General features: G+C 36.0%; 1 protein-coding gene across 4 annotated transcripts in view; it reads right to left on the bottom strand.

Moving 5' to 3' along the window:
* The window catches only part of LOC131063902 (uncharacterized), a 210,947-nt gene that overhangs the window by 155,965 nt on the left and 30,934 nt on the right, over nt 1–24,048 (bottom strand). For all 4 annotated transcript variants that reach the window (XM_057997854.2, XM_057997855.2, XM_059218225.1 and 1 more), the window contains exon 2: nt 10,692–10,816. In XM_057997854.2, the coding sequence (XP_057853837.2) occupies nt 10,692–10,816 (125 nt within the window). The remainder of the gene's footprint in view (nt 1–10,691; nt 10,817–24,048) is intronic.

Here is a 24,048-nt window from a genome sequence, read left to right on the forward strand (position 1 = left end):
TCCAAAAAATGGCACCTCTTGTCCTTGTCCCCAAAATGTGTGCCCCTGTCCCCACTCTACCCCATCCCTGAAACACGAGGTAACATAAGTTTAAACTAAAGAATAATAGTCATTTGCAAAAAATAAAGGATCAAAGTCCTACAATCTTTCTTATTTCTTCAAAACGAAGAACAAAATCTTCCTCTCTATTCCTTGTACAATGCAGTGCAAAAATGGCAAAAAATCCTTTACAATGATCAAATATTACAATATATAGGTGAAAACCCTTTATCCTACCACATAAACATTTTTCTACATCCCCTTTGAACATTACCAATATTATATGAAATAAAATATGGAAGTTCAAAATGATTTACTTCTTTTTTATGTCCTTTATGTTCACATTGTTCACTTCATTTCTTGTGATTTGAACCTTCATCTCAATAGAAAGCCAAATTTGCATTAGTACTATATGCCTCTAAATAACATGTCTTTGCAATAGGAGATCCCCATGCTTGCATACTTCGCTAGACTCTTGGCTTGAGATGACAATGTGAAACGGTTTCCTTTTGTTTACTCAAATGGTCCCTCCTCTATTTTGGCTCGCAGACATGTGGCTACCAAAGGAGCGTAATTCTTCAAGAAAGTCCTAGCAATAGTGGATCTAGAAGGCTTGAGCTGCCTAGCAGAGTACATCAAAGAAATTTTGTTTTATACTGACTGAAAGTAGCATGATTAGGAGGAATTGTATGTGCCAAGTTTTGTATATTACCGGCTAAATGTAATGCACAAAATCAGAATTGTAAGGTATTGCTGCTCATGGTACATGGCATTTTTTGTTTGATATTAATCAAATGGTAGCAGCTCCCATGGCTACATTTTACAAACCAAATTAAAACATGTCTTTGTAATTAATAGGCCTTTATATTTTTTCACTCCTTTCCTAATGTTATCATGGCACTTGAAGAAATTACACATTGTATCAAGGACGGATGGACAATGCCCCTCCACTTTATGCCGACATGCAAAAATGTCTCTTCTGTTCATATTGATCACTTCATTTCTTGTGATTCGAACTTTATCTAAATAGAAAACCACATTACAGAAGTACTATATGCCTCAAATTAACGTATGCCTTTGCAATTAATCAGTCCTTTATATTTTTGTACTCCTTTCTTAATGTTTTTGTGGCACTTGCAGAAATTATACATTGTGTTAAATACTTCTCGACAAGGCCCCTCCATTTTATGTCGACATGCCAAAATGATCGTATTCAAACAATTTTTTTAAAAATAAAAGAATTCCCTTCTTTCATTTTGTTTTACTACCTCCATGGATACCTAAAGAATAAGATCTAGAAAAAACATCCCATAGTTAACCATATCTAGTTTTTCTTTTAATGGCAATAAAATGAAAAGGAATTTCATACGTTAGAACAAGTTACTTGAGGCACATTCTTGAGGGCTAAGAAGATGGCCATAAAATCTATGGAATCCAAATTTAAAGTTGTCAAGTTATTTTTATAAGAAGTTCAGGTGTCTTCTTTATGCTCATTCTTACTAATACTTCTATATGTTGCACAAATGTCAACTAGGGAAGATGCAATCACAATTTGATAAGAATCTTCAATGCTTTATGTTCTGATGGATGTGTATGTGATATCCCAAAGATGTCATAAACACAATTCTTTGAGGCATTTTATCAAACAGTTCATGGGCCTCATCTCTACTTCCACATTTTGCATACATGTCTTGCTCTAAAGTTCCAATTGAATCCACGGAGTACCCATAGGTTCAAACTCAAAGTAACAAATGTTAGAGCCAACTAGAATATCAACAACCCTAAAATTCATTACACTTTTTTTAGAGTACGAACAGTTGCAAACTGGAGAACTGGCTTTAGCAAGCTTAATATTAAAAACGGTTGAAAATCATAATTAATTGCTAGAGTCAACTCTTGCCTGCTCATCCCATTCAATTCTGCTATAACTCTCATAGTTTCAAATACAAACATTCTTGCTTTGGGGCACAAGCACCCTTCTCAATAATCATAGAAGGCACGATCGCTTGTTTGTCAATGTATATTTGATTCTCATATAGCTGATGTAATGAATCAAAAGGCATTGAGCATTGAGCTAAGGTAAACAAACAGTTCCTCTGGTTAGACTAGTCGCAAGCTTGCTTAAAACCAAGCAATTATTTTGTTGAATCTCATGAAGTGAGGCTAGTGTATAAAATTGTACAAGAGCAACTTGAAACTGAATTGCTTCTTGGAACTCATTACTCCAACATTTAGTAATATCTAGAGTGTCTAAAGCAAGTGAATTCCACGGACAAAAGTAGCACTAGCTATAACAGAATTTTTATCAACAATGGCTTGTTTTAGTATCTCACAATTTAACTCATTAATGCATCATTTGCGACTACACAGAATTCATATTGCATTGGACATCAAGTGAAGTTCACTTAATCAGTTAATTGCTTCTTGGACATCATTACTCCAACATTTAGCCATATCTAGAGTGTCTAAAGCAAGTGAATTCCACTAACAAGAGTAGCATGGGCTACAATAGGATTTTTATCAACAATGCTTTGTTTTAGATATCTCACAATTTATCTCAATAATTCATCATTGTGACTATACATACAATTCATATTGCATTATCCCATTAAACAAATCCATTTAGTGCATTCCCTGCAATCAATGCATTCCATGATAATACACTTCTTGGAGGCATTTCATCAAACAATTTGCATACCTTTTTCACCCTCCCACACTCATGCACAAGTTTGCCAAACACTTACAAATATAACTGTATGTTAGGAAAGAGGAAATCATCACAAGCAATATAAACATATTCATCAATCATTGTTTAATCACGAAAGGCTAGAATGCAATGAATCTATCCTAAACAACATTCAATAGAGACATGAAATCAAAAGCATACAAAACTAAATATTATGCAAACCAGATGACGATTTGGATGCTTCTTCCATGCGGCTCCATTGTTCTTCTTTCCTCTTCAAATAGTTAGATTGTGGATCTCACCTACAAGTGCACACACACAATTGAAAGCAAGATGGACATTGATTATTGATCAAGAGTACTAGAAGCATAAATTCGATAGTCTGATTAAGGATTATTAATTATTAATTATTAGGGATTTGATTGAAGAAATTCATCCAATTTATAGATAAATTGGAGAAATGATCAAATTAGCATGATAATTGATATTTTGGCAATTGATTTCAAAAATGGCACAATTGAGTGGAAAGAGGAAGGTTATGACACCTTCTATGTCATGAATTATGACATATTTCCAATGCAAAGCTTAGAGAACTAGAACCTTATGACATCTTGCTATGTCAAGAGTATGACACATGAAGCACAAAAATAGGGAGAACTAGAGACAAGTTAATTAGGTGGAAATTAAAAATAGGAATTTAGAAAATAGGTGGAAATTAGGAATTAAGAAATAATGAAATTAGAAATTAGGAAATTAGAAATGATGAAATTAGGTAAATTAATTAATAATTTGTCATTATTAATTAATTCACAAAAAGAGGAATAAGTTAGCCAATTAAATAAATATTTAATTGCAATGAGAAGACTTAGGATAAATAAATAAATAATTTAACCTAGAGGAAGAAATGACAAACAAGATTAAATGAATAAATCATAAAACCTTGGAAGATGAATTAGAAATGCAAGGATGACAATTAGGTCTTGACAAAGGATAGTTGATATCGATTCGATCATGATTTTGAATTGATAAATGACCAGTGTTGATAAATGATTTGATTGAGATTGGTTGACAAAAATCAATGACAAATTGACCGAATTGACATGATTGGAAAGGACAAGGATCGATGACGAATCGATCACAATATGACAAGATTGACTAGGACAAAGATCGACCAAAATCATGATTGAAGATTGTTGTCGACAAGACCAAATTCGAAAGCGAGACAATTGAAGAATGTAGAAGAATGACTCGATGCTCGCAAATGATAAAGACCAAGTGCGAATCATAGGAGAAATGTTAATGCGACGCAAAAACCTAAAATGAGGCAATGCGCAAATGTTAAAGTATGACTCCGCAAGCGTTGACCATTTTTAGGTGTCTACAATAACATCTGACAAGACTCCTTTCATAATACTTTGATTGTTATGTCCCCATTTTAAAATAGCATTTAATAATAGATAATAATAATAAATTACAATATAAAAAAATAAAATTTAAATTTAAATTTAAATATAACAGAATTAAATTAAAATAATTAAAATTTAGTTAAGGTTAATCAATGGTTAAAAGGCATGAAGTGAAAAGTTGTGACTCCCTCAAACATGAGGTATAGAAGGGAGGAGAGAACTTCATTTGGAGGGACGAATTTTAATCTACAATCAGAAGTGCAGATCTGAATTAAATAATATATAAGGGTGCAGGCATCAATCAAGGAATGAATGTCATGTCCCCAATTTTTGCCCTTCCTTAGTGACACCATTTCTAGCAAGGTTGGTCTATTATCCGGTTCCCATAGACCAGCAAAGCGTGGAGGGAACCAACTCAGGGGCTTAGAGAGTCATGCATGAGCCTTTCAGGCAGTTTGGAGCAATTGACAGCAATTTCCAAAAATTTAGGAGATCCCTATTTTTTAGGGATTGACTGGGAGTGGTCTTGGGGGCATCCGGAGACTTCTAGGAATGTTTTGGAGACTTTGAGTGCATCTCCTATTTTTTAGGAGGAACTCCCAAGTCCCAATTCACTGACAGAACTTCCAAAGGTGCACACAGTAGAGGAGGATCATTGGGGTTCAGTTTCAGGTTGGCAGGGTCAGTCTCCTACTTTTTAGGAGCATCCCTAGATTTTAGGGGAGAACTACTAGTTGGCCTATGAGGTTCAGGCATCCTGTATAGTCAGATGGCTACATGCAATTTTCTGTTTTGAGCTCATTTGAGCATTTTATGAATAAATTAGGAAATATTAAAATATTTCATAAATTGGATTAAATAAATCATAATATGAAGAGAAATAGTATAATCACTGTATATTATAATAAAGTGGCCCTTTGGCACATTTCCCTGGAAGTTATAACTTAATAATATGGCCACTTTTAGTGAGAAATTAGACCCTCAATGGGTCAAACCACTTAGGGGAAGTTATTTTTAAATAAAAAGAAACATTTTAACATGTTTTATGATGCCAAAAGTACAACCCTAGAAGGAACATTTTGGAGACTTTGAGTGCATCTCCTATTTTTTAAGAGGAACTCCCAATTCACTGACAAACCTTCCAGAGGTGCACACAATAGAGGAAGACCATTGGGGTTCAATTTCAGGTTGGCAAGGTCAATCTCCTACATTTTAGGAGAATCCCTAGATTTTAGGGGAGAACTACTAATTGGCCTATGAGGTTCAGGCATCCTTCACAGTCAGGTGGCTACAAGCAGTTTTCAGTTTTGAGTTCATTTGAGCATTTTATGAATAAATTAAGAAATATTAAAATATTAGGAAAGTTGGATTAAATAAATAATAATAACCTTAAATAATATAATCACTGTATATTATAATAAAGTGGCCCTTTGGCACATTTCCCTAGAAGATATGACTTAATAATATGGCCACTTTTAATGAGGAATTAGACCCTCAATGGGTCAAACCACTTAGGGGAAGTTATTTTTTAACAAAAAGAAACATTTTAACAGGTTATATGATGCCAAAGTACAACCCTAACCCCAAATTCGAATTAGAGTTTGAGGCATGTCAAAAAGACATTGGGGGCAGCATTCTATTCATTATTCAGGTTATTAGAAAGAAGAAAACTTGCAGGTTGAGCTCTGGAATACAGGGTTGCAGCATATTTTGGCCTCAAGGACGAAAACCCTTGTGTCTGGAGAACTGGACATCCACCCAGCTACATTATTCCTTCATATTTTGAGGAGTTGGCTCAATCTTTGCATCATTTTCAGTAGTTTGTTGGTGAAAAATTGCAGATAAGTACCATTCAAGGGCAGATTGGTGTCTCATTATAGCAGATTGGGTATAATAACAGTGAATTGGTCATTTCCCAGCTTGTTCGTACTTCCTATAAGCTTTCCCAACAGCTGTACCAAAGTTTTGAGCTAAAGTTTGGTGAATCATTTGCAGATCGGGTGCTTTGGAGGACTTCCATTACATATTTCAGGCTTAATCAGACCTGTAGCAGTGAATTAATTGGTGATTAGAGACCAGCTGGGCCATCTTCTTACTATAGCTGGGAATTGATTCTTGACCGGATCGTATGTAACTGATTGGGGGTCATACTCAGCCAAACGAATGAACAATAAACTCTTATCAGCTGCCTTATAATTTCTGGATATGAGATTTGTGCCCTAGATGTGTAAATTTGTCTTTTTCATCAGTTAATCAATCGCTGGGAAAACAAATCCGAATTCTGGAAATGCAAATCAGTCAATAAAAATTAGTTCCATTATTCACATTTTGCTTGGGAAATTGTCCTATTGCATATCCTTTGGCATTCAAAACTCTTGCAAGAAAACATCAAAACCAAATTCGCTGTCAAAGGCATTACAAGAAACTCAGTCAGAAAATTACATCAGATCTCTACTAGGGATCTTTCGATGGAATGAAGAGAGGAAGAAAGAATGAAGCATAGGGATTAAGGAAGGGTTAATGGAAAAATAAAGGAATGGGCAGAAATGATGAAAGGTTGTAACCCTTCAAAAGGGTGGTAATTGTGAAACATTGTGAACCTTGCAAAGGGAAGGCATGATGAAGGGCTGTGACTTCTCCCTCACAATGGAAGATATAAAGGAAAGGTCTCATTTGAGGAGGGAAAAAAGATAACAATTGGGAAAGAATATATTAATCTAAAAGGTAGCAATGAAGGGTGGTGACTAAATTCTAATGGAGGGTGGTGACGCAAGTCTTTATGAAAGGTGGTGTCCCTTTCACCACTTAAGTATAGAGAGATTATTCCAATCATTCAATGATTACTTATCAATCATCATAACAATCATTCAAATCAAGAAAACAATCAATCAGCAAATCATTCTATCAAACCAGACTTCATTACATTATCACTCACCAATACCTCAAATTATACAATCAAGGCAATTCATTCAATCAATCAATCACTCATCAACCATCAGATCAGAAACAAAGACAGTAATTAAATAATACAAAAATATCCAGATCAAACAGAAAAGCAAATTACAAGAATACTGAACATTGTAATAATCAGATCAGAATATAACTCATGAATATTCCAATCCTCTATGGTAATATAGAAATTGTTGTTTAGTTTTACATATATGAATTTATTGCACATATCTGTTATACATTAATAAGCATTAAAATATACATTTAACACTACAAAAGTCTGTCAAAAGGAAGGAAGGAAATGTGCAATTAAGGGAGAAAAGCTATAGGACACCCGGCTACAGTGGCAAATAGGGAGAGAACAGCTATTAGGCCACCCTATTACACTGTGAAAGGGAGAGAATGGCTAAGGGCACCCTATTGCAATTTTCCTTCCAACTCCTACATTAAGGGACTGTTGATGAGCCCAAGATTCTACAGCCACGGAAGAATAGAGGGGGATTGCATGGAGGGAGAAACAGCCATCTTAAGGAACCCTACCATGCCTCCTTATTCCGTATCTTATATGATTGAGATCCCACATGCAGATCAGACTCTAACTCAGAATCAGGATTCAAATTCAAGATCACATTAATTAAAGAGATATTTTACTTGTAAGATGTAACCCTAACCCTAATTTGCTGCATTGCGATTCTAGGGCAAATCAGGAAGGGGACATTACAAATGGTATTAGAGCATGATCTTGCCAACCTGCAGGGAAAAGCTAAAACAATGAAATGCATTCTATTCAAAAGCAATTTGAAGGTCTAAGAAAGGGATTTATAAACTTAGTCCAAAAATAAAATCAAATAGACAAACGTTGCATTTCTATATATCAATGCCTTTAACTACTTCATGACTAATGCGTGTTGAGCATGCTTACTCCTTACATATTTAATATGCGTACTTTAGTCACGAATGCCTTGTGTTTGCTTCATGTCTGATATGTTTTCAGCATTTATGCCTAGTGTCTTATTTGCATTTATGTGTTGCTTCATGACTGATGTATGTCCATCCATGAGTGCCTTCTCATATATGCATTGTACCTTATGTGTATTTATGTATTACTTTGTGACTTACATGTGTGCTTCATGCCTTACGTGTATACTTTATGCCTTCATGTATTTATGTGTATTGCATCATGTCTTACATGTTTTATGTGTATGCTTCATACTTTACGCCTTGCATGTATTCATCTGTATGATTCATAATTTCATACCTTACATGTATTCATGTGTATACTTCATGCATACATAAATTCGTGTATATACTTCAGGGTTTACATGTATGGTTAATGTCTTATGTGTATTCATGTGTATACTTAATGCTTTACACTTTGCGTGTATTCATGTGTATGATTTATGCCTTATGTGCATTCATGTGTATACCTCATACTTTACATGTTTGCTTCATACCAGATGTGTTTCAGCTTGTTTACTCCATGTGTATTTTATAAGCATACCCTTCTCATGTATGCTTGGTGTCTTGTATATATGCTTCATAACTTATGTGCATTTATGTGTTTGCCTCATGTCTATCATGGTGTGTGTGCCTTCCTAAAGTATGCCTTATATCTTGAATATGCTTTGCATCATGTTTGATGTGATTTCAACAAGTTTGTTCCATGTGTGTTTCCAAAGCAAATTCATATTGAGAATCATCTTAACACTCCGTGATCATTGCTTGAGCACAAGCAATCTTCAGTGGGGGTGGACTGTAATGTGCCCATTTTCAAATAGGATTTAATAATAAATACTAATAATGAAATTACAATATAAAGGAATAAAATTGAAATTAAAATATAAAAGGATGAAATTAAAATAATTAAAAATTTAGTTAAGGTTACTGAATGGTCAAAAGGCATGAAATGAAAAGTTTCGTCTCCCTCAAACATGAGGTATAGAAGGGAGGAGAGAACTTCATTTAGAGTGAAAATTTAATCTACAATCAGAAATGCAGATCTGAATCATATATTAAGACATCAATGAGGAGACATGACCCTTTAACTAGATATCCAAAGAGCTGTGTCTCCTCAACGAGAGATAAAAGTATAAAGGAAGTAAGCAATTAAGATGAAGAGAGGGGAATAGAAATTCAGATTAAGACTTTAATATAGAAGGGTATTGTAGGCATCAATCAAGAAATGGAATGAAGAGAGGAAGAAAGAATGAAGCATAGGGATTAAGGAAGGGTTGATGGAAGATGAAAGGAATAGGCAGAAAATAAGGAAGTGACTTTTAAGGACAGAAATGATGAAAGGTTGTAACCCTTCGAAAGGGTGGTAATTGTGAAAGATTGTAACCCTTACAAAGCGAAGGCATGATGAAGGGGTGTGACTTCTCCCTCACAATGGAAGATATAAAGGAAAGAAGGTCTCATTTGAGGAGGGGAAAGAGAGAACAATTGGGAAAGAATATATTATTGTAAAAGGTAGCAATGAAGGGTACTGACTCAATTCTAATGGAGGGTGGTGACCCAAGTCTTATGAAAGGCGGTGTGGGCTTCTGCAATATAAGGCCCACAATTTGCACATGTTTTTCTAACAAAGCCCACAAGTGCAACTGACAGTTTCTCCCAGCCATAGTAGCAAGTTCCTGTTAACAACACAAGACACAATCAATTGATTCCATGTATCTTTAAGATGTATCATATTTTTGGTATAATAATTGTCAATTCTTGCTCCAAAAAAACCTCAAAAGGTACCAATCCTGTGATATTGTTCAAGAAGTATTTTAGAGAAGAACCAATGACAAGCTGGCGAAAAGATCTCAGGGAGATCATTAGAGAAACAAAGAAATCAACGAGATAACTCTGTTGCAGCTTCATTATGGTTGTATAAGCTTAATAGAATACAGAAGAAAGTCAGCATGTAAGTTGTCTGGATAAGTTTGCTGTTTGGATATGGTTGCATGGGCTGAGGTTGATAAACAACAGAAAAACTATCAACTCTTGTATGGAAATTTAGATTATTAAGATGAATTTCATGACAAAAGTCGAAGTAAGAAAAATATTGAAATAAGTATCACAAATAATGATATTGGAACGCATGTTTGAAACATGAAAATTTTGATAACAAAGTTTGGAAAAATTTCAACAAATATTCGAATAAGTGCATTTACAGAAGATTGACAAACTATAGCACAATATGCCAAACTTCAAAAGTGAACTCCATAAAATCTAAGCATAATTTGGTGTATTAAAAGTAACATTCATAACGCTATAAGTGTCACATCTTTAAAACATCAAGTATTGTCACGCATGTTATAAATGTGTAAATGTATTTTGTCTTATTGATATTTTAATAAGACGTGCATTGCCAAGTTCGAGCCAAGTTTTACAGAGTTGAACTGTATTCATTGTTTTTGTATTAGTGAGTATGAAAAGATCAATGAGATTTAGTAATTATAAATGAGTTCAATGAGTATGGTCATGGGAGGGATAGCCAAAGGAATGCAATTAGAACTATTTCAAGGAAAGAAAAGGACAAACCATAAAACCATGTAACCACAAATGCATGGAACAAGTGTAGGATATGTAAGAAAAGTGATGAACCTGATAATTTGTTTTCATACCTATCTCTATCTATACCAGGAATATCGACTGCAATAAGAGCCATAGCAGCCATTCGGTACATGTGATCAGCAATAGATTCAGGATCCTTTACTTCACGATAAATCCAACCAGTTCTTTTCGTGGTCTGCCAAGTTATAAAGCTTAGTACCAACTTCAAAAACAAACATTTGCCAAGAGTTCCAAAAATGAAACTCCTCCAATCTAAATTTTCTAGTTTTATAGCATATGCAAAATCCATTGGAGCTCAATTTTACAATGCAAATGAAAAGAAAAATATTTCAACAAAGGGAGCTGATGTTAGACAATAAGGTCAAGTGAGAATGGACACAAGTTGCATCCATTAAACATATGCTCATGAGATTACATTTATTTATCCGAAACAAAATTATAGGAATGCAAATACAAGAATAACTAAAAAGCCCTCAAGGTGCAAGTTCAAAAGTAAACAATTTCAGGGCACCAAGAATTTCAACTAAATCATTCACATTTTACATTCTTTTATTGAAGTTGCTTGTATTTAAAATGCCTTTTGCTTATTTTAGAGAAAGAGTTCTATTATTCTGGATTCCTTGTTCACAAACACATCCTTTGAGTGCTGGTATTTTATTCGGGTGGCTTTGGATACTGGTTTCTTCCTATGGCACCAAGTAGGGAAGCTACCCCCTACTCCCTCACTTCTAATGATATGATGACTGAATCAGACTCAACAAATTTAAAAAAAACGAAATTGATGCATGAGAGGCAAATGGAAGATGGAGCCATTTTGGAAGAATGTATCTACCTTTCAAGGAGCTTGATCTATAGATTTCTAGGTACTCAACTTTCTCTAGAAGAGTTGTACTCTTGGACACAAAGGAATTGCAAAACAAAAGGAGAATCCTCAAAGGGAATCCCCACGTCACTTGATTGGATCCAAATGTATATTCTCCACCAGGAATTTTGCTCTCCCTATATCTTTGAGGTGATTGCTAAACTTTGGGAGTGGCAAATGATATATCATGACTATACAATCGCAAAATCCATTTAGTCTACATCATGATCCATGTGGAACTGGACCTCACCTCCCACCCTTCAAAAATAATTACCCTAAAAGCAAGTGATTTTTGAATGGATTCAAACCTTGGATTGTGATAGTTTTCTTCTAAGATGTAGTGGATACCATGAATATGGCCATCTTATTCAAGAATGCCCAAATATCCCAAAAATGTCCAAGAGGACAAGAAGGAAGAACACATATGTAAAGATAAAGAGTTTTATGAAGCAAGAAACAATAGATAGCAACGAACATGAATCTACAATCAAAAGACAATAAGGGTTCAGAAGGAGCGGATATAACTTAGAAAGGCATGGAATTAGTTAAAGAAAGTAAGTTTTGATCCAAGGGGTGAAAAATGAAAGCATGCCTAAGGATTACAACTCGAAGGAGATTTGGAAAGACTCCTCAATGAGCCAATAGAAACCCAAAAAGCTTCAAGTCAAAGTAAAAGAGGCAAGAGTAAGGAGCCCCCCAAGTTCCCAAACATCATGGAGATGGAATAGGATAATGAAAAGAAGAATTAGGAGGTGCTAAATGGTTCGAGTTAAAAGCAAGAAGGCAATAGAAACTCTTTCTACCACAAATGTTGAAAAAAGGAAGGTATTTTATAGTTACAAGGTAAGAAAGCCAAATACGTATGCTGTCATGTTCTGACCTTAGATACCTCTTATTTTACATTTGAATTAGCTATGCATTAAATCCACCATTTATCCTTTATACAATGAATAAAAATAATAATATTTAATTATGTATATTGTTGATGAAATGTCAATCTTAATCACTAACTTAACAAAATAGTTAGTGGATGTTTTGACCCAAGTGTTGATTGTAACTAGGTAGGATGCGGATTCCAATTACCTTTAGGCAACATTGGAATCTGCCAAGGGTTGGGCCCTTCTCTCCCCTCTCACATGCCACACTAAAGGGGAACGTGTTCCCCCTAATAGGACAGGCCCTATAACTAAAAGACACACGCCACTCTAAGGGAAACATGTTCCCTCTAATAGGGCCGACCCTATAAACCAAAAGTCATCAAATAAATAAAAGGGATCAGCTCCAAGCCAACCTCAAATAGGTCCTCTTGACTCATATAAATGAACAACCACTTGACCTCATTAACACAATTATATCTTTCCTCCCATCATGTGAATTAGCTCTCAAGTTGAAGCGGAAATAGTCAAGTGTCTGCTGTGCATGAATGTGAACAACATCTGCTGCCCTTAGGTGTGAATATCTACAGTGAAAGGTGAAAACTGCTGTCAAGAGTAAGGCATCTAAAGTGCAGATCAGGTTACTCGTTAATGAAGACAAAAGTGCAGATCTGAGGTGCAGACCTGATACTGTTTAGTCATCTACATCAGTTCTAAAGTGTGGCCATTTCAGACTTCCTAAAGAGATAAGTGTTGTAATCAGAATATTGCATAATTCATAATCAGATCTGAGGATCTCTTCTTGCTGGGTTTTTCCTCCTAGGAGGTTTTCCCAGGGTAATATTGTCTTGTCTCATTTTCATCAGTTTGTTTGTTTGTTTGTTTGCTTTCTGTCATTCACTAAGTTGAAAACCCTAACAACAAACATCTATTTTCTGAGTTTATTGTTAATCTGAAAGTAAAACTAACATGGTATTAGAGCTCTAGGTTACATATATATATATTAACTTTCAGATTTCAGTAGTCTTTTATTTCCAGTTTGCTGTTTCATTTTCAGTCAGGACAATGACAGGGCTAAAAGTTGAAGATAGGCTCGAAGGGGTACTTAACTTTGCTGCCTGGAAGGTTCGCATCCTACTTGCTCTTGAGGAAGATGATCTCCTTCAGTTTGTACAAGACAAAGAGTTGACTGCGCCCACAAATCAAAAAGAATTAAAGCAGTTTAAAAGGAATGCCCTCAAAGCTAGAAAGTTCATCATTGACTCAGTCAGAGATCACCTTGTCACCTCTATCTCCAAATTCACTACAGCCAGAGAGATATTCAAACATCTAGAAGGTATTTATGAGATCAATAACCTCAGTAGAGCAATTGCATTAAAGCAACAATTACTTCACATTAAAATGGCAAAAGAAGATTCAATTATGTCTTACTACATGAAGATCTCTGAACTAAAGGATCAACTAGGCTCAATTGGTCATAACATAGAGGACAAGGATATTGTCATGATCTCATTGAATGGTCTCCCAGATTCATGGGATTCTTTCATTCAATCCATAAGTGAGAGATCTGAATTCTCAACCTGTGATCGTCTTCGGAACGATTGTCTTCATGAGGAATCTCGCCTTGCCACAAAAGGAAAACTCAAGAGTACTCAAGTGGATGATCAACATATGCTTGCAAGTCAATGCAAGAAAGGTGATAATTGGAAGAAGAATAATCCTAAGAGGAATAGAGAATTCAAACCTCCCAGCTCTCAGAACTCTTGGAAGAAGCCAAGAGATCTCTCTCGTGTTCGATGTTTTAGATGTGACAAATATGGTCACTATGCTAAAAATGTCATAATGAACCCTCACAAAGGGAAGCCAACCTAAATGAGGTCTCAGAACAAAATGAATACTTCTTATTCATTTCTGCCTTGTCAAGCAGCATACCCGCAGATAGTAACACATGGTTGATTGACAGTGGTGCTTCCAGACACATCACAGGCTATCGTGAGCATCTTTCAAACTTAGTAGAAAAGGATACCAATCTACATGTGGTAATTGGTGATGATACTCGATATTCGGTAAGAGGTTCTGGCACTACCTCTTTAAATTTAAATTTTGGTATTTCACTTAACCTTTGTGATATCTTATTTGTTCCTGGAATTAAAAGAAACTTAATTTCTATTTCCACTCTAGAAGATAAAGGTTATCAAGTAGCATTTTCTGAGGGTAAAGTACTTGCTTGGCCTAAGAAATCTAGTTTTAAATTTGTTCGTGTTATTGGAAATAGATATGATAGTTTGTATAAGCTCTCCACTAACCCTGTTCAAACCCTCATTAATGAGGCCCCTGAATCCTGTGAACTATGGCATCGAAGGCTTGGACACTTACACTTTCAAGCTCTTTCTTCCCTCGGAAGGATAGTTAAAGGTATGCCTAAACTCAGTCAATTTCATGATGATACTTGTAAAGGTTTTTGCTATGGGTAAAAAAGTTAAAAGTTCTTTTCATAGAAGTGAAAGTAGAGCTAAAGAAAAATTAGAACTTGTTCATTCTGATTTATGTGGACCTATGTCTGTAGCTTCTCCTAGTGGATGTCTCTACTATGTAATCTTCATAGATGATTTCTCTAAGAAAACTTGGATTTATTTCTTAAAGACTAAAGGATCTAATGAAGTCATAAATAGATTTAAAGAATTTAAGGCATTCGCTGAAAACATTTCTGGTAAAAGAATTAAATGTTTAAGGTCTGACAATGGAGGTGAGTATACCTCTGGCAGTTTTTATGACTTCTCTGTTGAGTCAGGAATTAAGAGGGAGTTTTGTGTTCCCTACAACCCTCAACAAAATGGAGTTACTGAAAGAAAGAATAGGACTATTATTGAGGCTGCAAAGGCTATGATCCATGATCAAGACTTGCAGACTTTTCTTTGGGCTAAGGCTTCTAGAACAGCAGTCTATATTCAGAATAGATGTCCCCACCATGTTCTAAAGAATATGACTCCTGAAGAAGCCTTCTCAAGATCCAAACCTGACATCAGCCACTTCAGAATTTTTGGAAGTCCTGTATATGTTCATGTGCCTAAAGAAAAGCAAACTAAGTTGGAACCTTCCAGAAAGAAGGGGATGCTAGCTGGATACAGTGAATCTTCCAAAGCCTTCAGGATTTACATTCCAGGTCAAAGGTATGTTGAGGTAAGTAGGGATTTTACGTTTGAAGAAGATATTGTTTTTACGAAATCAAAAGGTTCACTTGTTGTTGATGAGGTTAATAACAATCAAGATATGAACATTGATACTAACCTTGAGATTCAAAGGGAGTCTGTTGAGCCTCCACCTCAAGAAGAGCACGATGACTCACCTGAGCCCATGAATCCCACTGATATACCTAGTGACATTGTTGTTAGCAAAAAGAGGCCACTTTAGGTGAGAAACACCATTCAAGAAGCTGAAAGATTTGCAGCTCCCAGTGGCACGTTCAGAGAAAGCAAGAGACCTCAAGTATTCTCCAACTATGTTGCATTGATGAGCAATCTCATTGAGTCTGAGCCATGCAATGTTGAAGAAGCCTTGAACCATTATGCCTAGAAGCTTGCTATGGATGAAGAATATGAGTCAATCATCAAGAATGATGTTTGGGACATAGTGCCTAGACCCAAAGGTAAATCTATTGTTTCCTCTAAATGGTTATTTAAAATTAAACATAATGCTGATGGTAGTATTGAAAAATATAAAGCTAGATTTGTAGCTCGTGGTTTTTCTCAAAAGGAAGGCATAGATTATGAAGAAACATTTGCTCCCGTTGCTAGATATACTTCTATTAGAACTATAATAGCTATTGCTGCAGTGTAATATCCCCACTTTGAAATAGAATTTAATAATAAATGATAATAATATCCCCACTTTGAAATAGAATTTAATAATAAATTATAATAATATCCCCACTTTGAAATAGAATTTAATAATAAATGATAATAATAAAATTAAAATATAAAATGATATAATTAAATATGATTAATTAAAAATTAATTAAGTTAATGAAAAGTCAAAAGACATGAAAGGAAAAGTTGTGACTCCCTCAACAATGATATATAAAAGGGAGAAGAAAACCTCATTTGAGGGGGGGATAATTTGGTAAGGAGAAGTGCAGATCTGATTTAAATAATAAGTGCAGATTTGATTATGAAAGGTTGTGTCCCTTTGAAATGGTAGAAATAATGAAGAGTTGCACTCTTTCAAAGGGTGATAATGGTGAAAGGGTGTGTCTCTTGCCAAAGGGCATACATGATGAAGAGGTGTGACCTCTCCCTCAAATTGAGAGATATAAAGGAAAGGAAATAAGGGAAAATCAGGGGAGGATAAGGGGTCTGCTGCGTGGAAAGAGGAAGAGGTCAAGTAAGTAATGAATGAACACTTCATGTTATATATTAGCAAATATAAATAATGAACATTTAATTATATACGTTAATAAATATAATTAATACTTATTTAATGTATATGTTAACAAATACAAGTAATTAATATTTATATATATATATATGAATGGATAATTTAATATATATGTTAATAAATATAATTAATGTATATTTAATATATGTTAATGGATATTTTTATATTAAGGAATGGTTTTTAGGAATATGTGTAAACATATGTTAAATGGATATGTGAAAATATATGATAATGAATACATATTAATGAACAATTAGGAATATACGTAATAAATAAATGTGAATATTGGTTAATGAACATTTTTATGAAAATATGTTAGGGAATACATGTTAAATCAGGAAAATGTAAATGTGGATTATAGAATGGAAAATAGTAATCAAATGCAAAAATGTATTATAAATGTGATTATATGATGGAGGCTATAGGGAGGAAACTCACTTAGTCTAAGGGAGGGATTATGATAATCCCTAGGGCAGTATATATACTGAAAACTGATATGCATATGTATGGCTTGGTTGATTAAACTCAACCAAGAAGAGACGGATCTAGCCGGTCCCCTCTGAGGACTTGGATGATGAAGGCATCACCCAAGGCAAGGAATAGACAAGGGTCTTCCTTGGATGGCTTGGGTGTAAGAGGTTACACCCAAGACAGGATTCGAACTCATCTTCGATTTCCTGGAGGGCTTGGAACCAAGGGGTTCCAAGAGGGCGAGCTTCACGGCCGCCTAAGGACATTGGTTCCAAGAGGGCGAGCTTCACAGCCACCTAAGGACATACTTTCGTATGGCATTCATATCCTTTTTATTAGATGAAAATTATGATTATGTTAATTTAGTATTAAAGATAGATTGCAAATTAAAAAATGGCTTATATATATATATATATATATATATATATATATATATATATATATATATATATATATATATATATATATATATATATATATATATATATATATATATATATATATATATATATATATATATATATATATATATATATATATGTTTGTTTTATTCTAACAATTTGTTTTGCAGGACAATGATCTCTAACTAGTAGGGACATTACATGCAGGTAGAAGTTGGAAGCTACATCAAATGGATGTTAAGACTGCCTTCCTTAATGGTGCCATTGAGGAAGAAGTCTATATTGAACAACCTAAGGGTTATGAGATTCATGAAAGAGATACTCATGTGTGCAGATTGAAGAAAGCTCTATATGGCCTCAAACAAGCCCCTCATGCTTGATATGAAAGAATTGATAAATACTTGTTAAGTTTAGGATTTTGTAAAACTGATGTTGATTCTAACATTTACTTCAAAACATCCAATGATGAAATGCTAATTCTGGTTCTATATGTAGATGATTTATTTCTTACCGGTAAAGATGAGCTTATCATTAGATGTAAGAAAGAATTAGCTTCAGAATTTGAAATGAAAGATTTAGGTCTAATGCATTATTTTCTAGGACTAAAAGTATGGCAAAGATCTAACGAAATTTTCTTAAGTCAAGGAAAGTATTCTATTGATATCTTGAAAAGCTTTAGAATGATGGACTGTAAACCCATGTCTACTCCTATGGAATCTAACTTAAAGAAGTTGAGTGTTTCTGCAGTTAACTTTGATTTTGCAGATCCATTTGAGTACAGACATGATTGGATCCCTAATGTATCTAGTTAACACTAGACCAAATATATGCTATGCAGTGAATGCTCTCGGCCAATTCATGAGCATGCCTAAACATGTTCAGCTTGTTGCAGCCAAGCACATCCTAAGATACTTGCGAGGCACAGTTGGTTATGGGTTGAAGTATCCACTTAACACTTCAATAACCTTGGAAGGTTACTCAAATGCAAATTGGGCAGGAAGTGTCAAGGACAGGAAAAGCACTTTTGGCATTTGTTTCAACTTAGGATCTGCAGTGATCTCTTGGGCTTGCAGAAAATAGTCCTCAATAGCACTAAGTACAGCTGAAGCTGAGTACATTGCAGCAAGTGTTGCTGATAGAGAAGCAGTGTGGCTTTGTAAGCTCCTTGCTGGGTTGTTTGGACAACTTTGGGAATCTACAGTTATTCATTGTGATAATCAGAGTTGTATAAAGATGTTTATCAATCCAGTGTTTTATGATAGGTCAAAACATGTGGAGACTCATTATCACTTCATTCGAGATATGGTGCAAAGAGGCGCCATTCAGCTGAAGTATGTCAGTACTAATGATCAGATAGCAAATATTCTTACCAAGCCCTTGTCGAGAGTGAAGATTGTGTACTTCAGAGACAGACTTGGTGTTGTGGAAAATGAAACATTGGTTGAAAAGGAGTCTCAACCTCAGTGATACATTGTGTTGTATCAACCATAGATGACACACTCGCCGAAAACTCGGCGAGTAGTAATGACTTCTACTCGCCAGAAAACTTGCCGAGTTTATAGTGAGTTTTTGCCAAAAACTCAGCGAGTGAGTTTTTAACCAAAACTCGCCCGCGTTTGCATAACAGCCAAAAACGGCAAAAAATACCTTCATTTTTTGTTTTTCGATGTGGTTTTGGGCTGAGAAGGGGGAAACTCACTTGGAAGGGCTTGCTAGGTGATTTGGAGTGATTATTGAGTGATTCCAAGTGGATTTGAAGGGGATTTGAAGGGAAAATCAGATTCCCAGGTAAGTTTTTTTTTTTTTCTATGCTTTTTTAAAGCAATTTTTTTTTTTTTTTGTTGCATTTAGATTGATTACAAATGATTCCTAGGTAGTCTAAATCATTTCTAAGTTATTTACACAAGATTTAACACAAGTTTTGTTGAATTTTCACAATTTTTTTGAAGAATCTAGTTTTCAAAAAAAAAATCAAACCCTACTTTCTTTTTAAAAAAACTTTGAATGATGTCTAAATTTATTTAAACTAATGTAGATAGTTTGCTTAGTGCTATATTGTTTAACTAAAATGTTAATTTTTTTTCACTTTGTATGTGTAGGTTAAGTAAGCATTAATCATGTCAAGGGAGCAATGGCCACTAGATCCATGCCCATCTGGATATATAGGCACCCGTCCTCGAGGTGCTAGAGATGGGGCATGGAGGTATGCCTATGAGGGACCCGATCCTAGGTCAATTATATACATAAAGTGTGAGAGAATACTTCATGGAGGCATCAACCGCCTGAAATACCACCTTGCAGGAATAGATAGGCATATAGCTAGAGCATGCCCTGGGACTAGTGAAGAAATAAAAAGACAAATGAATGCCCTACTTGCAACTAGGGAAGAGAAGAAATTGCAAAGGGAAAGGGCAAAGCTAGCCATGAGATCAGCCATAGCTTAATCTCAACGTGTTTCTATTGACCTTGAAGAGGAAGAAGAAGCACTTGAGGGCATAGTGGGCTCTCAGCGTGGCCCACGTATCCGCAAACCCACCATCACCTCACCCATTGCTCCTGCTTCCTCTAGTAAAGTACCTGGCACTATTCCACTTCCATCACAACAATCAAGGTCGATAGGTGATTATTTTGTGCCCAAGAACACACCTAGAGCACAACCATCATTAGAGGCCACTGGATGGAATAAGGAGGTACATGAGAAAACTGACATTGCAGTTGTTGATTTTTGGTACTTCAACAACATTGCATTCAATGTGGCAGAGAATGCTTATTGACTGAATTTGGTGACTGCTATGACAGTTTCAAGAAAGGGGTACAAGGCCCCTTCTCGCAGGGATTTGAGTGGGAGGTTAGTAAATTACTACATAGTCCACTTGATTTCATTTTTAATTATTTTTTGGATTTCTTGTTTATTAAATCAAAATTGTGTACTAAGACCTAATTTCACTTTGCACTTACAGGTTGCTCACAAATGCAGTTGCTAAGGCAAGAGAAGTGATGGAGGATCAAAAAATTGAATACGCAAATTATGGCTGCACCATTCTTTCTGATGGGTGGACGGATGGCAAGAACCGCACCATCATCAATTTTTTGGTCGCTTGCAAGGACAATGTAGTGTTCTTGAAATCCGTTGACGCCTCCAGCAAGGTGAAAAATGCAGAAACATTGGCTAGAATGTTGGAGCATGTCATCATGGAGGTGGGGGTAGAGAATGTGGTGCAAATCATCACAGATAATGCAGCAGCATATGTGTCAACTGGTAGAATCCTTTTGAATTATCACCGTTAGGCATTAGCAATATTTCCATTTGTTGTGGGCTTTGTTTTACTTGGTTGCATATTTCTTAAGAATAAATTCTTCTTTTGCAGGAAGAATCCTCCAAGAAAGGCACCCCACTCTTTTTTGGACACCTTGTGCAGCACATGTCCTTGACCTTCTTTTGGAGGACATAGGAAAACTTGAGTGAGTGACTCCAGTTGTGGAAGATGCAAGAAGGATCACCAAATATATTTACAATCACCCTTGGGTCCTAAATTTGATGAGACAACACACGCAAGGGAAAGATTTGGTGAGAGCTGGTGTCACAAGGTTTGCAATGATTTTATTGACGTTGCAAAGCATTCTTGCTGCATTGACTTCTTTGAAACAAATGTTTGTGAGTGGAGAATGGCTTAACTCACCTTATTCAAAGAAGCCTGAAGGAGAGGCTGTCGCATGCATAGTCTTCAACAGCCAATTTGCACAAAGGGCTGCAGAGATTGTGAAGGTTGTTACTAACTTACTTCAAAACTTTAATTTTTAAATTTTAGTTATTCTTGATTCAAGTCTCTCATTACTAATTTGTAACTTCATTATTTAAATTTTGATCTTTTTGTAATTTGTATTTTTCAATTGTAGGTGTCAGAGCCCTTGGTTCGAGTTCTTTGCTTGGTGGATGGGGATAAAACCCCAATGGGATATCTTTATGAGGCCATGGATAGGGCCAAGGAGTCTATCAAAAATTACTACAAGGGGGATAGGCTCAAATTTGATCCCATTTGGGAAATTGTTGATAGGAGGTGGAACAATCAGCTCCACCAACCCATTCATGCAGCAGGGTACTTCCTAAACCCTCGTTTTAGGTTCGGGGGTTCTTACTCAGATTCGAATGGAGAAATCATGGAGGGCCTCAGTACATGCATTGAGAGGATGGTACCTGATGTTGAGGAGAGAGACCTCATTGTGAGTGAGCTCCAAAATTATGAGGGAGGAAGGGGTAAGCTATTCTCTTCAAAGCTGGCTAGGAGAGGAAGAACCACTCAAACCCCGGGTATAACATTTGCCATGTGGATTTTGGGATCTAAAGACTAAAATGATTGATAAATTATGTTTTCTCTTTTCTCTTTGCTTTCTAACTTTTCCATTTTATTTATTTTGCAGATGCTTGGTGGCAAAATTGGGGTGGAAACACCCCACATTTCAAAAAATTTGCCCTCAGAGTCTTATGTCAGCCTTGCAGTTCATCCAATTGTGAGCGCAATTGGAGCTTGTTTGAAGCAATCCACACGAAGAAGAGGAGCAAGTTAGCGCAAAAACGGCTCAATGACCTTGTCTACGTGCAATATAATCTTCAATTGCGCGTAAGGAAGGTAGAGGAACTAGAAGGTGGTCCAATTGACTTGGATGATATAGATCCTTATAGTGATTGGACATCACAGGAGCAGCCTCCATTGTTTTCCGACACTGACATCACTGATTTGGAGAGGCAGGCTATGGAGGAGAGGGGTGGATTTGGTTTCAGGCTGGATGACATTGAGGAGGATGAAGATTCATTCTCAGTGCCAGAAGCAGGTGGAGACATAGCTTCATCCAGGATGGAGGATGAGTCTCAATCAGCCATACCGAGCGAGGAGGCACAATCACGCCCAGTCCCACAGCAGACTTATACGAATAGACAATCTAGACCCTCTAGTTCTACCTCTCCCCAAGTTTTTGCTAGAGTTGGGAAGAGGAAGTTGTAATTGTAATTTGTAATGATGTATTTACTTTTGTTTTTACAAAAACTATTTAGTAATTTACTATTTTGCTTCCAAGCTTCCAGCCATTAGCATTCCTCATGAGGATGCGATTTTGTAGACACTTTGCATTTAAATTTATCTAGAATCAGCTTGTTTCTTTTGTGTTATCATTTATTGACTCATTGGATGCATCTTCTCATTAAATTTTGCAAAAAAATTGCATTTTTTACTAAGTTTAAGCATGTTTTTAAGTTGCCGAGTTTTTCGCCGAGTTTTTCCGAGTTTTTCGCAAGTTTTCGCCGAGTTTTTTTCCCAGGGGCTTGGCGAGTCGAGCCAAGCCGCGAGTAGTTCAACTATGGTATCAACCACCCTCTGCAGGCAATGCAAGGTGGTATTCTTCTCAGGGAGAAGAGCAAATGTAACCATCCTCTCCGGGTAATGTAAGATGGTAGAAAAGATCCTCTCCACCCTCTGCGGGCAATGTAAGGTGGATCCATTCTATGCTTGTGTGCAGGATGGAAGACTATGTTATGTAATTCCAATCTATGCTTGTGTGCAAGATGGAAAACTACAACATTCTGATTATGTAATCCATTCTTTGCTTGTGTGCAAGATGGAAGATTATGATATTCTGATTCTGTAATTATTTCCTCCCAAGTTAAGAGGGAGTGTTGATTGTAACTAGGTAGGATGCGGATTCCAATTGCCTTAAGGCAACATTGGAATCCGCCAAGGGTTGGGCCCTTCTCTCCCCTCTCACACGCCACACTAAAGGGAAACACGTTCCCCCTAATAGGACCGACCCTATAACTAAAAGACACACGCCACTCTAAGGGAAACATGTTCCCTCTAATAGGGCCGACCCTATAAACCAAAAGTCATAAAATAAATAAAAGGGATCAGCTCCAAGCCGACCTCAAATAGGTCCTCTTGACTCATATAAATGAACAACCACTTGACCTCATTAACACAATTATATCTTTCCTCTCATCATGTGAATTAGCTCTCAAGTTGAAGGGAAAATAGTCAGGTGTCTGCTGTGCATGAATTTGAACTACATCTGCTGCCCTTAGGTGTGAATATCTACAGTGAAAGGTGCAAACTGCTGTCAAGAGTAAGGCGTCTAAAGTGCAGATCAGGTTACTGGTTAATGAAGACAAAAGTGCAGATCTGAGGTGCAGACCTGATACTGTTTAGTCATCTACATCTGCTCTAAAGTGTGGCCATTTCAGACCTCCTAAAGAGATAAGTGTTGTAATCAGAATATTGTATAATTCATAATCAGATCTGAGGATCTCTTCTTGCTGGGTTTTTCCTCCTAGGAGGTTTTCCCAGGGTAATATTGTCTTGTCTCATTTTCATCTGTT

This window comes from Cryptomeria japonica, chromosome 3 (genome assembly GCF_030272615.1).
Source record: "Cryptomeria japonica chromosome 3, Sugi_1.0, whole genome shotgun sequence".
NCBI lineage: Eukaryota > Viridiplantae > Streptophyta > Pinopsida > Cupressales > Cupressaceae > Cryptomeria > Cryptomeria japonica.